This window comes from Lagopus muta, chromosome 3 (assembly GCF_023343835.1).
Source record: "Lagopus muta isolate bLagMut1 chromosome 3, bLagMut1 primary, whole genome shotgun sequence".
NCBI lineage: Eukaryota > Metazoa > Chordata > Aves > Galliformes > Phasianidae > Lagopus > Lagopus muta.
In genome coordinates, this window is record NC_064435.1 from 94,259,581 (window position 1) to 94,277,189 (window position 17,609).

The 17,609-nt window shown below is 38.1% G+C and overlaps 1 protein-coding gene across 3 annotated transcripts in view; it reads left to right on the forward strand.

The window, feature by feature from the left end:
• Positions 1-17,609, forward strand: part of CUL1 (cullin 1) — a 48,217-nt gene that overhangs the window by 26,223 nt on the left and 4,385 nt on the right. For 2 of the 3 annotated variants that reach the window (XM_048939178.1, XM_048939180.1), the window contains exons 8-21: positions 2,583-2,745; positions 3,441-3,571; positions 6,952-7,059; positions 7,142-7,248; positions 8,281-8,329; positions 8,818-8,949; positions 9,491-9,608; positions 10,506-10,582; positions 11,328-11,459; positions 12,597-12,689; positions 13,909-13,956; positions 14,039-14,121; positions 15,493-15,598; positions 16,717-16,830. In XM_048939178.1, coding sequence (XP_048795135.1) covers positions 2,583-2,745; positions 3,441-3,571; positions 6,952-7,059; positions 7,142-7,248; positions 8,281-8,329; positions 8,818-8,949; positions 9,491-9,608; positions 10,506-10,582; positions 11,328-11,459; positions 12,597-12,689; positions 13,909-13,956; positions 14,039-14,121; positions 15,493-15,598; positions 16,717-16,830 — 1,461 coding nt within the window. The remainder of the gene's footprint in view (positions 1-2,582; positions 2,746-3,440; positions 3,572-6,951; positions 7,060-7,141; positions 7,249-8,280; positions 8,330-8,817; positions 8,950-9,490; positions 9,609-10,505; positions 10,583-11,327; positions 11,460-12,596; positions 12,690-13,908; positions 13,957-14,038; positions 14,122-15,492; positions 15,599-16,716; positions 16,831-17,609) is intronic. The other variant, XM_048939181.1, reaches the window with a different exon arrangement.

The window sequence follows — 17,609 nt, forward strand, 5'->3', positions numbered from 1 at the left end:
CTGCAAACTTGCTGTTCTTGTACAAGGAACTTGTGTGCCAGCATATTATTGAAATCTCTTCCTGAGTAAGCTGGCCTCCGCAGAGGAATTAGATTATTAATTACATTCGTTCTTTTAGAATATTTCCATGTACTGAACCTTAAGTGTTAATTCTGATCATCGGAGGCAGGATTTGTAAGTTGTTATTGTCTCTGGTTTGGGGGATCCCAGACAAGGTGATTAGAAGTAAGCTGGATAGACAGTACTATTTCTTGCCTGGTTATTGGCTGAATTTAAAATAAATAGATTGTGTTCCATATTTCTTGCCTGGTTATTGGCTGAATTTAAAATAAATAGATTGTGTTCCATATTACACAAATGATATAGATATATATATATATATATATATATATATATATATATATACACACACATATATATAAAGGCTGCTCTGAAAGTAATGCCTCTTATTTTATGTTGGCCTGTGATATCAGAGGCAGATGTTGGTGGAAATTGACCCTTCCTGCCAGTATTCCATTACATTTTGTTGCCCAGCAGCAGTGGGGCAGTGGGACAAAATGGCATCTGACATGGAAGTGTGTGGCATTGAATTCCTCCATGTGGAAGAGCTTGTACCCATGGCATTCACTGAGTGGTGTTCTAACACCAAAGGGTGGTGTTAGTACAGCGAGGTGGTGCGTGGTGCGTTTCAGCAGAGGCTGCAGTGATGGTGGGTCACTTCCTCTTCATCGCAGGCGAAAAGGCACAACTCATGGTGGTGACTACGTGGAAATGTGTTTTGTTGCTGAGAAAATGCTCTGTCAGGTAGTGTTGTTACGCTTCACGTAGCTGTTCCAGTTTCCAGGGAAATAGGAGCCATTGCTTTCAGGGCGATCCACGCAGATGTCTTTTTTTCTTGGTACATCTCAGTTAATGATTTACTGAAGGAAAATAAAAAAGAGTTTTTGAGGAAAAGTACTAGAAATACTGCTGTGAAATGAATCCAGATATTCAGAATCAGTTTTTCCCTGGCGTATCTGTATTTACATTCTTGTTAAATTCATTTGTGTTTTCCCCTTCACTTTTTTTACTTTCATCCTCTGCTGTCTATCTTACGTAGTTGCATACACAGATATAACAGAATAAGGGAATTTCAGCTATTCGTAATGCAAATGAATGGCTTGTGCAGGATTCCTCAGCACAGTGAAAAGCTGTCTGAAGGTCATTGCTATTTCGAGAACTAGGGATTAGTGACAAGTGGAATGAATTTAGTAGTAACTGAACCTGAAAAACTCCAAAACCTCACAGAGAAGCAACCTGCTTTACTTGAAGCTCAGAATGTATAGAAAGCTGTTAGAAGGCAGGAAACACATTCAGCAAGGAAGTGTGTAGTCTCTGACTGTATAGTATGCGTGTCTGTGTGTGTGTATATACAGCCATAGTGTGTGTGTGTGTGTGTATATATATATAAAAGTATATATATATAGCCATTTTTGCTGTCTTAGCATCTCCTTCTAACTGATCTGAGATTTGAAACTGGGATTTAATTAGTTAAACTGAACAAGGTAAGTATTAGACTCCGCAGTAAATGCAATCAGAGCTTTTTAAATCTTCCTAAATGGTACAATCTAAGGGATGTACCTTAGGGAAAGGGGAATTATTTAGGCTAAAAGTCTTGACTGATTTCTCTGGTCTGTGTTTTCTACTGGAGAGGTTAAGAGAGTTTATGCAAGTTATCAGAACTATTGACTTAAAATTCAGATGGGCTTGTCCCTCAGCTTTATTTACACCAGCAATTCCTAACGTATTTTTTACTTTCACAAAAGTGTCTTATAATGGTTCTCTTTTTTGTTGTATTATTTGGGTATTTTAATAATGCATGCTGTCAGTATGCCTTACTTTCTAACTGAAGGTCTGTGTATTGAATTCTAACTGGAGATAGCATCTTGTTGGAGTTATTGGTTTCAAATATTTATGATATTGTTGTATAACAATTGTTACATAAACAATTTCAGTTTTACATTTTAGAATAAAGTAATTCCCCAAGTGGTTTTTAGAATTTTGGTTCGCTAGGAAGATAAGCTAAATTAAAGATAGGTAGAATTTAAGTGACTCGAGGTTATTGGGAAGCTTTGCTGTGTGGAAATGTATGTGAGAACTTTCAATTAAGTTTGTAATGGTTATACTGTTAAACTGCAGTTTTGTGCAAGCACAGAACTTTTTCATGTTTGTTTTGAACACTGCTAGCTCTGCAGCTGGAGAGCTTTCTGATGCCAGAACTGCAAGCATACTATGTAACCAGCTTTCTTTTTCTGAGAACAGGTCTTCATTTGAAAACTTTTTGTTCAAAAAAACCAACTTTTCTCTAGTTCTCCGCCTGCTTCAGCAGTATAAGATGTTAATCATCAACATTGACATTGATTCCATATGTGTATGGCAGGAGTCACATTATGAATCCCAGAGAAATGACTGTTAAGGTGGACCATAAGAATTAGTTGAGATGTTTGGGTTTTGTTTGTTTTCTGGATGAGTTTACTTAATATACAGGTTTTCTGCTACTAGATTTTTCATACAGGTTTCATGTTTATCTTTCTCTCCTGTAGGCTGAGGCTCGCCTTCTTGAGGAGCAACGTAGGGTTCAAGTGTATCTTCATGAGAGCACACAAGATGAATTAGCACGAAAGTGTGAGCAAGTACTTATTGAAAAACACCTGGAGATATTTCATACAGAGTTTCAGAATTTATTGGATGCTGATAAAAATGAAGGTACGCCAATCCAGACATTGCTTTTAGGCTTAAAGTTCCTCTCTGTTTGTGAATAACACAAATCCTGTTGATGGCTAAATGAGATTTTTTTTTTGGCAGATTAACAAGTGTATCTGCCAAACATGTCCCAGTTTGCCTTGCATTTCCTATCATTTCCACCATTGCTGCCACAAGTTGAAGTACCACCACTTGTTGCCTTCTCTATATTAACATATCTCCTAAAAGCTGTCCTGTTCATGATAAATTTTGCAGGATGGTGGTCAGCTGGAGAATCCTGTATTTCTGGCACAGCCAGCAGTAACGCTTATTAGCCTTAATTCACGATTCTAATTCAAAACTTCATATAAATAAGAGGATTTTAATTCTGTCTTTAAATCATACATGTATGAAAGCTAGAATAATCAGAAGTAGCCGTGTTTCTGTCAATGAAGTATTTTTTTCCTTGGTAAGTAGCAGTGTAAAGGCAAAACATTTTAATATTTAACAGATTGTTTTCTATTGAATTTATCTTAGCTTTCAAGGTCAGTGGAAAGATTTGGTATACTAGATAATATTTGAACTTTTCTTACTTTTTACCATAGAAATTGAATGTATATTTTCACTAGTATTGATTGTTTAACTCATTGGCAATTTTTTAATGACAAATTGGAGTCATAGGTGATACAGATAAGATACTGGCTTCCCTTATTTTTCAGACTTGGGACGTATGTATAACCTTGTATCTCGAATCCAGGATGGCCTTGGAGAGCTGAAAAAGCTGTTGGAAACTCACATTCATAATCAGGGTCTAGCTGCAATTGAGAAATGTGGCGAAGCAGCTCTAAATGCAAGTATCCCCATAAAATTATGTCTATACGTGATTGCTTCCAGTTTATATCAAGAATCCTCCTCAAATTCAGATTTCCAGTCCTCATGTGTTTTCCTTCTTGGTCATTCAGTTTGTGAGGACAATTCTCACACATCTGTAGTAGGCTCAAAACAACAGCCACATTGTTGTTGCTGTTTTCTTATTTCTGAGGTTTCTTTTCCTTACGAGTTTTGGCTGCCTGTCAGGACTTGATGCTGCTCATAAAGCTGGCTGTGCAATAGGACGTCCTACACTACGATTATAATTTGAAGTCCATGCTATAAGAAGCGTTCTGTGTTTTATTTTGTTTCTATCTTATCTCAGTATTGTGGTTTGAATGAGACTGTTTGAAGTTCTGTTTTTAGTATTTTGATGAATTGCTTTATTCTGTTTGCATTCTATTTGCAAAAACGTTATGAATGGTAAGGAGAAGAAGGAGGGCTTGGGGTTGAATCTCAGCAGAATTAAAAAGTTGTTTAAAACTATTGTTAGCCTTTTTGAATGTAGACAATGCAACACTTCTTATAGAAAATAAGCAATAAAAACAGAATAAGACAAAGCAAGATTAAGATTAAAATTTACCAAAGGTTTATATTCAGTTTAAAGCGGTATGGAATTTTGCTTCTGATACATTTCATTTCAATCAGTAATTGGCCTCAGATACTGCTGAAATAGCACTAGTAGTTGTGCTTAGCATAGTGCTACTAAGCATTGAAGCAATAGCTTCATGGACAGCATTGTCCGTGATGGCTTCATGGACAGCAGTAAAAATAATGCTTTCAGATGAACATGTTTTATATGTCTGAAGTTCATCTGTTAACTCCTGTAAGTACATAGCCTTTTAACGATACTGGGATTTTCTGAACCATGAAGTAACTTTAGGAATCTTCTGTTTCATTCAAAGATGTCACCTTGAATTTAGAAATCAACCATGTTCTGTAGTTATGCATCCATCCCTGGGTTGTCATTCTCAAGTGTCCTTATACCTGGACCTCGAAGTTCATAGAAAAGTGAAAGCTCCTTTTTGTTGGAAGTAGCACATCTTTGAGGGAAAGGAAGCCTGAGATCTATACTTATTCCTTCAACTCCACCCACTTAAACTCTTCCTGATCACAGCGCTTTCTTGTTTGTTATGTTCTTTATCTCTTTCTTGTTCCTTTTTTGTGTGTGTTATTCTTGTGTATTTTCACAACTCTCTCTGACTGATTTTCCTGGAGAAGCATCTTGCCACTTCTTTCAGTATCCTTTACTCTGCTGTGTCTCTTTTTTCATCATTGCTTTGTAAGTCCTCTACCACATTTAGATAGGATTGATTCTAACTTCAGTTTCTGCACTGTGTCCGAACAGTCAGCTGAGCAAACATCTCTCAGCTTTTCTGTAGTCAGTGGAGATGAAATAGTCATACCAGCTCAACTCATGTGACCTGTTTTAGATTTTTACTGCAGAATGAGCTGTGTTCTAAACTCAACTATCTGTATTGATTAGACCACTCTTCAGTAGAAAACTACTGCCTCTAGTGCCTTGGCTTATCTTCTCTGGTGTCATAATCAGGAGACTGCTCTTCAAATGTACTCTAGTTCTCTTCAATTTCTTGCCCACAAGTTATTCAGTAATCTCTCAGTTTTTAGCTTGGCGGACTGCATAATCTGTATTTGAATTCAGTGGCAACGGAAATGTTCTTCAGGATCCTGATAAAACCTTGCCCATCTTTTGCCATTTGTTCATAGCCTCTGGAATTTTATGGTAGAGATTTAACAGAAGCACTTAATGCGCAATCATTTTGTTCATGGACCTGCTGTCCATGAGTTTATCTATTTTTGGTCCTGGTTATATTATGTGTTTCCAGAGGTCTACTGAGTCAGCAGGTTACAGAAGTTCTCTACTTTACATGTATTAATACATATGTTATCTGTTTTAAACCTGTCTGCTATTACTTTCAAGTGCCCTTTAGTTTTAAAAATGTGTTTTGTGGACTCTCATCTTTTCACTCATCCTTCTGATATTTTAACATTGATCGTACCTGTTTTTAAAGTTCAAATCTACCAACTGAAGATTTCTAGCCTTTTTAGACTCCTGCAAAGTAGCAACTGTTTGGTGTTCTAGTTGCCTTTCACAGTTTCTGCTGACCACTATATCTTTATGCAGATGCAGAAGTTAATAGTTGCGTGCAGGACTTGCACTATGAGTGCCATGAGTTTTGTGCTTACTGATATTTGGCTACCATTATGTGTTGAGTTGGTAATTTTTAGGTCAGTGGTGATTGAGATCTCAGTACTAAGTTGTATGTATTGGCAGTACATTGTTACATTCTTAGCACTGAGATGTTTTTCAGTCACTTCTTATAACAGTTGCCAATTTATAATTGCCTGGATCTCTCAGGTCTGATCAAAATAAAGCTCATTTTTGGCCATGTCTGACTGAATAGGTGATTCTGGTTTTATTACTAGTTGCTGTTAATGAGAGCTTCCACTAACGTCAGTCTGGCAGGAGAGTGTAGACTAGTCTGGATAGATACTGGTACCAAAAGGATGTAATGCTTACTCGTGCAAGTCGGACATGGAATCATGGAACCTTCTGAATTGGAGGATACCCTTAGAGCTCATCTAGTCCAACTCCCCTGCAATGAACAGAGAGATCTACAGCTAGATCAGGTTGCTCAGAGTCTCATCTAGCCTTAAATGTCCTCAAGTTCAGGGCTTCCGCAGCCTCTGTGGGGAAGCCTGTTCAGTGCTTCACCACTCTTATTGTAAAAATGTTTTTCCTTATATCCAATCTAAATCTTCTCTGTTCTAGCCTGAAACCATTGCCCCTTGTCTTATCACTGCAGACCTTGCTAAAGAATGTCCCCTTCATTCTTATAGCCCCTCTATAGATACTGAAAGGCTGCTATCTGTTCTCCCCAGAGCCTTCTGTTCTCCAGGCTGACCAGTTCCAATTCTCTCAGCCTGTCCTTGTAGGGGAGGTATTCCATCCTTTGACTCGTATTTGTGGCCCTCCTCTGGACACAGTCTGTTTGCTGAGGGTGCACTCAGTCCCACTGTCAGTGTCATTGATGAAGATACTAAACAGCAGCAATCACAGTACTGACTGCTGAGGGACATCATGTGTCACTGATCTCTGCCCAGAGATAAAGCCATTGACCACTGCTGTCTGGGGGTGGTCTTGCACCTGGTTCCTCATCCATCAAACAGTCTAGCCATCCAATTCCATGTCTTTCCAGTCTGTCAAGTTATGGGGAGACCATGTCTGACATATTATTTGTGACATTAGTAAACACGCTGTACATCTTCACTGTGAAGGTTTTGCCAGGGAATAACTCCATTCTGGAGGAAGGGTAAAATAATCTCTCTTTATTGCAGGATCCAAAAATGTATGTACAGACCGTGCTGGATGTCCATAAGAAATACAATGCTTTAGTCATGTCAGCCTTCAACAACGATGCTGGTTTTGTGGCTGCGCTAGACAAAGTAAGTGTATGTCTTGAAGTAACCATTTTATATTCCTAGAGTTTCGTTTCCCAAAAATTTCACTGTCTTTTGTGATTTATAGGCTTGTGGTCGATTTATAAATAATAATGCAGTGACAAAAATGGCTCAATCATCCAGTAAATCCCCAGAGCTACTGGCACGGTACTGCGATTCTTTACTGAAGAAAAGGTATGTTTTTGAAGACAAATCATTATTCCAGATTGGCTTTTGTTTTAAAAGGATTTAGAAGTTTTATTCTGTGCCTTCGAAAGCATTTCAAGAAAACTTAATTATACCAAATTCTGATTTAAAAATGAAAAGTAAAAATCAGTGGGAAACATCCTACAAATAATTTTACTTCTTCAAGAAGTAGAGGGGGAATAGCAGAAGTAGTAGTACTTTTTTTTTCTTGTAGTAATATAAGCTCAATTTTTTTTTTTTAAGTTGTAGGGGGTTTTTTGTTCGTTTTTTGTTCTAGATGTTATTTTCTTTGTGTTTCTGAAATTTCAGTTATAGCGTGTGTGTGTGTGTGTGTGTGTGATGAGGAAAAGATGGACATCCCCATTTTCTATTAAAGCTCTTGCTTTCCTCCTGTCATTTTCTTTGTATCTCCTTCCACCTGGGCAGAAATTGAAGACAAAAACTTCCCTGATTTATTGTCAATTCATAATTTAATTATGTCTGGCTTCAAATGATTAAGCAGCTTATAAAGTGAGTTGAGGTCAGTCCAGTTCATGCTGGGTTTACATCAGTTTTGCCACTGACATGTTTGCTACATGTATTTTGGTAGGGAGGTTGGGAAATTAAACCAGGAAAAACCCTTTGTATCTCCTATCTCTTTTTTCCTCCTGAAAAGGATTGAGTTTTCCCTTCTGTAGTGTATAGATACACCTGACACAATAGGTATGCCTGATGTGTAAGCACGATGTGGAGGAAAACTGTGTGATGCCAAATTAGCTGTCACCAGTCAAGACCCAGCTCTCTGAGCAGTTTTCTCTGTGTTACCTTTCATAAGTGAAGGTAGCGTTTAGCAGCAGGTAAGAAAGCAGAAAGAAAAAGAAATCTAAGACCAGAAATCCTGAAAAGTATCAGACTATCAGGAAGTCCCCAAACGATTCAATTTGTATTCATTTATGAAATAATTTCCACGTACTTCCTTCAAGTTGGTTTAATGTAGCAATTTGGAGAATCATGGGAAAAAAATGCACTTTTTCATTGCAGCTCAAAGAATCCAGAAGAAGCAGAATTGGAAGATACACTCAATCAAGTGGTAAGATATCTGTAAATATCTGTTCAGCTTAAGTTCTGACAAGTCAGTAATAGTTGTCAGTCATAAGTCAGATGGGATCAAACCTTTTCCTTCTATGCTTGATTTCAGTAGCTTTTCAGTAATAATCTTCATGTCTGTGAGACTAGTTGTGTTTTATTTTAATACAAATTACTTAGTGTGTTTAAAGCAAGTAGGGGGAATTTCTGCTAACTTCAGTTTTTTATATATGTGTGTATAGGTAGTTTCTGCAATATATTCTTATATAATAATATTTGTGGCTATGTAGATTTTTGAATAAATTAGACTGTTGACTTGGAATATACAGTTAATGTGTTTTAAACTTTATTGATTTTTTTTTTTTAAAGTCACACAAAAAAAAAGCCTTAAGCTGTGTCCAGATTTGGCCTGCTAAAGAAGCAGATACTCTTACAGTTTTTCAATACAAATATATACTTTTATTTGTTACAACTTACCTTTTATTTTTCCAGATGGTTGTCTTCAAGTACATTGAAGATAAAGATGTGTTTCAAAAATTCTATGCTAAAATGCTCGCAAAAAGACTTGTACATCAGAACAGTGCTAGTGATGATGCAGAGGCAAGCATGATCTCTAAACTTAAAGTGAGTATTGGTGATTGTCCCGTGATTTACCATGTTGCAGGTCTTCACACTGCCATGGAATGCACTGGTGTATGTACTTTCATTTCATGCTTTTTCTCGTGTCATGCACAACCAAATAAGTACACATCTAGTTCTCTTCCATTTCTGATTTTATTTTTTTTTTTTTTTTTTAATTTAAACTCCTGTGAACTTGGAATGCAGATCTGTCAGATTGGGATTAGATATATGCTTATCCAATCGATGACTTAGATATTGTTATCCAAATGAATAACTTGATTTAATTAACCCTTGTTTGTACAAAGTCAAACAAAATAAGATGTAGTGATCTTTTAGTGGTCTGTTTCATTATGTGCTTTTCCCATTTTTAAAACAGTTTTCAGCTTCTGATGAAGAGCATATAGTTGGGATTTGAGTAAGAGAAACACTGAGCTTTGTACATTTCTTTAAGAAGACGGGCTCCTTTCGGAAGGCTTTGTTTTCATTCTTTGTTGTCAAATTGCATCTTGCTGACATATGTTCTTTTATTCTTTCTTAAATCCAGCAAGCTTGTGGTTTTGAATATACGTCCAAGCTGCAGCGGATGTTCCAAGATATTGGTGTAAGCAAGGACTTGAATGAGCAATTTAAAAAGCACCTGACCAATTCAGAACCACTGGATTGTAAGATATATGTTTGCTTATGTTACTTTTGAGTACTTCTAGTTTTGTCTTCCTTCTACACATAAAAGCTAATGTGAGGGTAATACTTAATTGGCACATCACAATCCCCAAAGTTTAGAGTTATTATTTTGACCAAGATAGATTTTGTATTAGACTTTTTAGGTCTGTATTTTATTGTCTGGTAACTCTTCATAGCTTTTGCAGCTAACGATTAGGTGCATAAAATCAAGTTGAATCCTGTCTTTTTTTAATGGTTTTAATGGTTTTGCTTTTGAGCACAACATAGCTTAAGCTATCTTCAATAAAAGCATTAAAAAAAAAAAGGTGCTGTGTTTTAGGTTGTTAGAAAGCTTTATTGCTTTGTTTTGGAAGAAAGTCTGTTAATTGAAGTATACTGAAACAAACTCTTTCAGAAACCAGTAACTATTTGTTGGATTACATTACAGTATTTTCAGGCTTAAATTTTATTTAGTTTTCTTGCATTATACTTGCTAACATATCCAAAATGTCTCACAAATTTAACTGTGTGATTTTTTTTTTTTTGCTCTTGCCAACATATATTGTGATGCATTTTCAATACACATAAATTTGTATGTTAGGTGAGCAGTCTGTTGTTGGGATAGAAACAGGCTAAAAATTTCTGCAAAGGAGAAAATTGAATGACTGTCATAGAAAACCTACGCTTACTTAGCTTTCTCCATCATCTTGTATGAATTCCTATGTTCCATGGTCTGAATAAAGAAAAAAAGATACGTTGTTGAATGATTTTTCACTATGGTAGTTTGAGCAGGACAGAGCCATTTCCTGTCCTTGCGTTAGAACTCAAATTTGAGCAGCAAGTGGAAGCAAGGACGATAAGGCAGTTTTCCTACTAATGTGCATTCCTCTCCCTTCCAGTGGATTTCAGCATACAGGTGCTGAGTTCTGGATCATGGCCATTTCAGCAGTCTTGCACGTTTGCTCTGCCCTCTGAGGTAAGGTTCTGAACTTTATTCAACTGAGGAATGGAATTAATAAACAAGAAAGGAAGTTACCAGGCTAAACATGTCCATCTGGTTTTTTTGTGGGTTTTTTTGGTGCATCAGAGAGGATTAGAAGGTTCTTTTTTGTCTGGAAGCTTTGTATGCGTATTTTGTATTTGTCTCTTGGCTGAAGGATGTTTGGAGCAAGACAAATGAATAAAGGTAGCAGGAGGAATTTTTGTGAAACACCTAGCTTCCTTCTCCTGTAGAAAGGTTGTGATTAGTGATATTTCAAAGCATTATGTAGCAATTGAAAACTTTGTTAGCGTAATTTAATATACTTCTGTGTGAGAAACTTCCTTGGTAGTTGCTCCTGCTCTGTCCAACAAACTGTTTGGATACTGTAACCATTGGTTTTCTATGGAGCGCTATTGAAAATAGATAAGACATGAACGTTTAATACATGAATTTCACTGCTATCAGTGCAGTATCATGGTAGTTAAATCACCTCATCTTGCCTCTCGTTCCATAAGGAAACAATGAAATTTAGATTCATATTTAGATTTTTATTGTTAGTGATGCTTTTAAAAAGGGAAGTTACCATCCAGTCTGAAGAACGTGAATGTTTTTAATTTCAAACAATATGGCAGTATGGAGTGATCAGATTTAATTCCTGTTCCTGTGTTGTTCTGCAGCATGTTCTAGTAGTGGGTGAAGGAAAATAGCATTCTTGGTTTTCTTGTTCTTTTTTATACAGTTAGAACGGAGCTATCAGAGATTTACTGCATTTTATGCCAGTCGTCATAGTGGAAGAAAATTAACGTGGTTGTATCAGCTTTCCAAAGGGGAACTGGTTACCAACTGTTTCAAAAATAGGTACACGTTACAGGTAAGAATAGGGTTGTGTCAGTAGCAACACTTGGTGATGTTCGCAGTCTTAGAGCTGATTGCAGTGATTGCTTAGGAGACTTGCATTCGCACTCTGCTGCTTTCATGTGCTGGGAATGAGCTGCTCAGTCTCTTTAATCCTCATTTGGAGATAACTGGTTTTCTTCACAGTAAGGAATGATGGCGTAGATAAATTTTTAAATGTTTACAACAGTGAAGTATGTAGTTAGTTAAGTAGCAGAGTTCATGTGGAATACCTGCGCCCCCACACAAGTGAATTGTAGATGATGATACAGTGAGTTGAGCAGTCTTATATTTGTATGTCAAAATATTCATTTCCCTAATTGTTGCATTAATGTGTGTGTGTATGTATACACGTTTAACTACCAGGCATTCATTTGCTTTACTCACGTGAATAATGCTACTGGCTTTGTAAAAAAACAAAGTTCTTGGTGTTACGATAAATAGAACCTTTATATCTCTGATGTATGTACTATGATATTACTTAAGATCCGTTTAACATAAATTTGACTTAGAAATCTGACGTATTACTTTTGGCTTAAATGGTTTTCAGGCTGCGCTGTGTGAGGCAACTGTGACCTCTTTGTGAAAGACATCTTGTATGTCATGCTTCTGTGTGCGTTCTCTCAAAAAGCAGGAGAGCTCACAACTGTGAGAAGAAACAAGATATTCTTAGTCTCTGAACTTTTATAATCAGCATATGTTAAGTCAGTGGTGATAGGTTTGATAAGCTACTGATAGCTGCTCGCTTATAAATTTGGTTTTGTTATTCTTCTAGATCTAGTAGGGTTGTGAAGATTAATTCAGTAGTCTGTGTAGGTATTTAATGAATATTAAATGAGTAAGAGTGAGGGAGTGGTAGAGGAAAAGATATTATGAAGTGTCTGCAGCTAGTTAAATGCTCAGAATATTAGTCTTTATGTTTAGATGATGCTGGAAGATGGAGTTCTGGTTGTATAAATAGTATCTGTATTGTGTGTGCAATGATCAGCACTAGCTGGTTATTTTCCTTTGTCCAGTTATTTCAGTGTGTACTTTTACACTGGTGCATTTCAAACTGCTCGAGTTCAGTAAGTATGTGTGTACTTTCTCATATTCTGATTTTTGTATCTGGTAGGCATCCACATTCCAGATGGCAATTTTACTGCAGTACAACACAGAAGATGCCTACACCGTGCAGCAGTTGACAGACAGTACTCAAATAAAAATGGTAGTGCCTTTGCACATTTAACTGCACTTTTGGTCATCAGGGCTCTTCCTGCTATTGTAAGAAATTGTGTTTAGATATGCTTGGAGCCAGAATTGGTTTCTGTCCTAAAGGTGCAGATGTGCTTCCCTGGTTTACTTTCGTGTAATTACTAACTGCTTAGCCTTTTGATAAATCTTAGTCTGCCTTGTCACTAGAATGAATTGTGTAGCTTCATGCTGACCCCTGGTGTTTAATAAGATGTCACTATAGGAGGAACAGCATTTTTTCTAAAAATTTTAGACTGTGTTTTGCGTTTCTGTTTTCTGCATTTCAAGGGTTATGTACGTGGTCATACCAAGATCTGTATGTCATAAGTTCACTGTCTCCTGTAGAAAAGGTTCACCTCTTCTTCCCAAGTAGCTTTTGTGGCCCAACGTTTATTTGGCATTTGTGTCTTTTCTTAGTAGTACTGAATCAAGTCTGCTGGGACTCCTGGAAAGCTTGGCAATCCCTAGTCAGGTGGATTTTTAATTTTTAATTTCAGAAATGCACATCTAGCGAGTCACTGCAGTTAGTTTATAGTGAATACATGAGTCTTCCACAGGATTGCCATTTATTACAGATGCCTTTTTGCAGATTTCTGTAGATAGATGCAAACATATTATTATATATAGAATAAGCGTTTGGTGCAGATTGTAGTTGGAGCAGAATAAAACTCCATGCAGATGAAACCTAGCAACATGAAGCCCAGAAGACTTGGACTGGTGTAGCCGTCTGGGTGACTGACCAGTGAAAGTAAGCAGGACCAACCTCCTACTGTACTGAAGAAAAGAAAAATATATTAATCAGAAAACAGAAGGTGCTTACTTCTTGAGTCTTAAGTTTGGCATGGTGCTTACATTTACATGGCTTGGAGAAAAATGATTTCTTAAGCTTAGGCGTGATTTGCAAGCAGATTTATAGCACAACAACTGGGAGGATCTGTTGTTTGGAATTAGTCTTCATAAAGAATTTAATGGTAGTTGCCAGTTGAAGGGTCCTATGTCCTAACACCCAAGATGGCTCACTACATTTTATTTCTGTGAAGTATGTTTTTTATTGCTTTCCAGGCTCATTTTATGGTGTTCTGCCCTCAGTAGTTCTTAGTGTAAATCTGTGTATTCTTATTAAAGGATTTTAATTTATGGAAAGGAAAGGAGATGACTGGCTGGCTGTGCTGATGTTTTCTGTAATTTTGTAGGATATCTTGGCACAAGTTCTACAGATACTGTTGAAATCAAAATTACTTGTAAGTACCTCCTGCTTTTTTTATGGTTTGCTTAACAGTCGGCAAAATGTACTGATTAACACGTTTGTTTATTTTGTTCCAGGTTTTGGAAGATGAAAATGCAAATGTTGATGAGGTGGAGCTAAAACCAGATACCTTAATAAAGCTGTATCTTGGTTATAAAAAGTAAGGGAAAAACTTCAGCTACGTACTGTTGGATAGTATGGGTAGCACCTTGTTTGCTTTTGAAACGTTAGTAGAATTTGATATTCCTGAAGTGAAAGCTCCTGAGTTCAAGTACCTATTCAGATATGGATCCCCATTTCAGCTCCAGAGGAGACAGATGGCTAATAGGGAAATAGGGAAGATCTGAGCTATCTGACTTTGATTTTGTCACAAGGGCTGTCACGACCTGAATGTTTTCCTTGCACCTTGTGTATTTTTTGCATAATTTATCAGGTGCGTGACTTAAATGCAGTCAGCAGAATACTTCATATTCCGAGGTCGTCCAAGGCCAAGCACTTGGATATTCATGCAGTAGAGGTAACGTAAGAACATCAGCAGGCTCATTTCAGAACTTCAGAGAGCAAAGTCTGTGATAACTTCGACATGATTCTCAGTAGATTTTCTTACCTCTTAACGTGTGTGTATTCTAAGCTGCTCTCAACGCTCTGGTGACTTTTTTACCATGCTAACCAGAGCACAGACATGCATTCAGTGAGAAATTCAGTTCTCCAGGAAGATGAAATCTCAAGTAAGAGAAGCATTTTAAACCTGCCCTTGTTGCATCCTTCATCCACTTCTACCCTTTGACCAGTAACTGAGGGTTTGAGCGTATGTGCTGTCAGTTACAGGAGTGTAATAAAGGAAGCGCTCAAGTATTGCTGCACCATGTGTGTTGGAGGCTTCAGTTACAGCTCACGAGATGATGCTGAATGAGTATTGGTTCCTCTCCCCTCTGCAGCACTTTGAAGTGTGGCTGACTGGCCACACTCCTGTGTGCCATGGTCCCGTGGCTTATTCCCCACTTCTGATGTGGGGTGGTGTGTGATACATACAGTGATGGCACAGCTCTGGGCACTGCAGAGCGTGCAAAAGGCATGACTCAGTTCTATAGAATACATTATTTTCTTCACGTCGCAGTTAGTTATCTTCTCTGCTGTCGTAATCCAAACATGAATTAAAATGGTGGTTTTATTTCCACCGACTTCCTTTTCTGTGTTCACTGATTGGAAGCTTCTCACTAGACATAGAAATCATTCACATCAGTGTAACTGTGCAGTTGTGATTCGACCTGACAGATGAGTGCGTTGTATTCAGTAAGCCATGGAATACATGGCCAACAACCAAATAGATATTTGGGGTTTCTGGGTTTGTTTGTTTGTTCTTTTATTTAACTTGAATGATACTGTCTAAAACTTTTGGGAGTGTCAAAGTCCACTTTCCTTGTAAAATTCTGATAGTGTGGTGTGTAAGTTGTTTAGGTGAGATCTTTGTGGGTTTTTTTAGTTTGGAAATAGGCTGATTTATTTGATTAACTTCTGTTTTTCTTTGCAGCAAAAAGTTAAGGGTGAACATCAATGTGCCAATGAAAACTGAGCAGAAGCAGGAGCAGGAAACTACACACAAAAATATAGAGGAAGATAGGAAACTACTGATTCAGGTGACTTACATTGCAGGATTCTGCTGCACAATGCGCACAGAATTTCAACTTTATAATTCCCTAATGAAGCAGACTGCAGAGAACTAAAAGCAGTATAGCATTCCAATGTAATAGGCTGAAGTTTAAAAATATATTACAGTTTTAAAGTTTCTTCCAGTCTGTAACAGAAAGTGTAGAAAGACATACTGTGATACTGCTCTCCACATTGTTTTAACATGCTGGTATTTGGGTTCCGTGGATGCATTTGCTCATGAGACTTCTGTTCTAACTGAAAATTGGAAATACTGGGTTAGATGAACTTGAAGGTATTTTTTGTCACTTCATTTAGAAGTACTTAAGAAGTAGAGGGGGCACTGAAAGCAGATTGAATAGGGTAGTTCAATTGGAAGGGGCATTCACAGACCAAGTTCTAGCTGCCTTTCCTCCTCAGGGCTAACCAAATGCACATCAATGGGGATGTTGTCCAATTGCCCTGAGATTACAAACGTTCTACTAAAAGAATGTCACAGTAAGGTTAAATATATCAGTGATATTTCACGTTATACAGGTTTTTTTGTTAGTGGTGGTACCGTTATTCTTACTGATCTTAAGTAACTTAGTTCTTAAAATTCCTATGTGAGAAACAGTGTAGACTGTATTCTGTGTAAAATCTGAGTTCTCAAAATCAATGTGAATAGTTGGCGCTCTGTAGTGTATGGGAGTTGCTAAATCAAGGCCTGAACCAGTGATTGAGCCCCAAGTGAAAAGTCACAGCCAGCCCTGGGAGCACAGGCAAAAGCAATTCAGGTTCCACCCCACCCTAAGCCTCATTTAAGGGCTGGCTGCCACAAGGGACTGCTGTCTACCTGGAGATCCCTCCTTTTGGAGTATTTGGTGAGCCCTGATCCTTGGGGTGGGTAAGCAAATCTTTTTCTGTAACTGGATTGTCACCCTTTTTTGGGAAGGTTAGAGCTGGTTGTCTGCCACTGCCTTTCCCTGCAGCAGATAAGTTTATCCCCGCCTCCTGCTGAAGTTGTTTTTACAATGCTGCTGTGGTCGTAGATGTGATCCGCTGAAGAAATAAAATAGCTTTATGCAGGACAAGCTCCCAAGCATCTCTTTCTGACTTTGCTGTGCAGGCTGCTATTGTAAGAATCATGAAAATGAGGAAGGTTCTAAAACACCAGCAACTACTTGGAGAAGTGTTAACACAGCTGTCCTCGAGGTTCAAGCCACGCGTTCCAGTAATTAAGGTATGTGAGAGTTATTGCTCTACCCTGTGTTCCTTGTGGTGAGGAATCTTTCTGAATTAGAAAAGGAAACTAAAAAGAGCATCTTCAAAGTCGTGGCAGTTGGCTTGGCACTTCATGTGGGAGGGTGCTGTCGCTGTGGTTTCCAGCTGTGGCTGTAATCTGCTTGAGCAGAGTTCCACCGTGGCATCCATCCAGAAGAGAGTCGTCCTCTGTGCCTCGTGGCCTCTCAAGCCAGAGGGAGCAATGAAGCCACTCAGAGCTCCCAAGGGAACATGTGGCCATCCAGGTCTCAGGCACAGGGTGTGAGTCTTCAGCCAGTGGCTGTTGGTGGCAGTGAGTACACCTGTGGGAAAAGTACCCAGGTTAAAGAGATGCTTATCCTGTTGGTAGAGCTCTGGGAGGATGTGGGCAGGCTGAGGAGCGTTAGGAAGTCAGAAAAGGAGATACAACAGAGTGGTACTCTGTCACTCCTGAGACAGATTCATCAGCCACTCAAGAAATAAGGGTTTCTCTGCTCTCCCCACAGCAGAAAAAAAAGAGGTCTAAGAGGTGGGGGAATGGAAGCAAGTTTCTGCTTAGGGCAGCAGACGAACCCTCCTTCGTGTCTACCTCGCTTTCCCAGATGCCCTTACACCATAGGGATAAGCAAATGACTGTGTGGATGAAGGTGCATCTGAGTTGGAGGGGTCTCCTAGGGCAAATCAACCTGCTCCCCATATCACAACAAATCCATTAAAAAAAACAAAAAGGGCTTTTTCTGCAAATGATTCTCTTCTGCG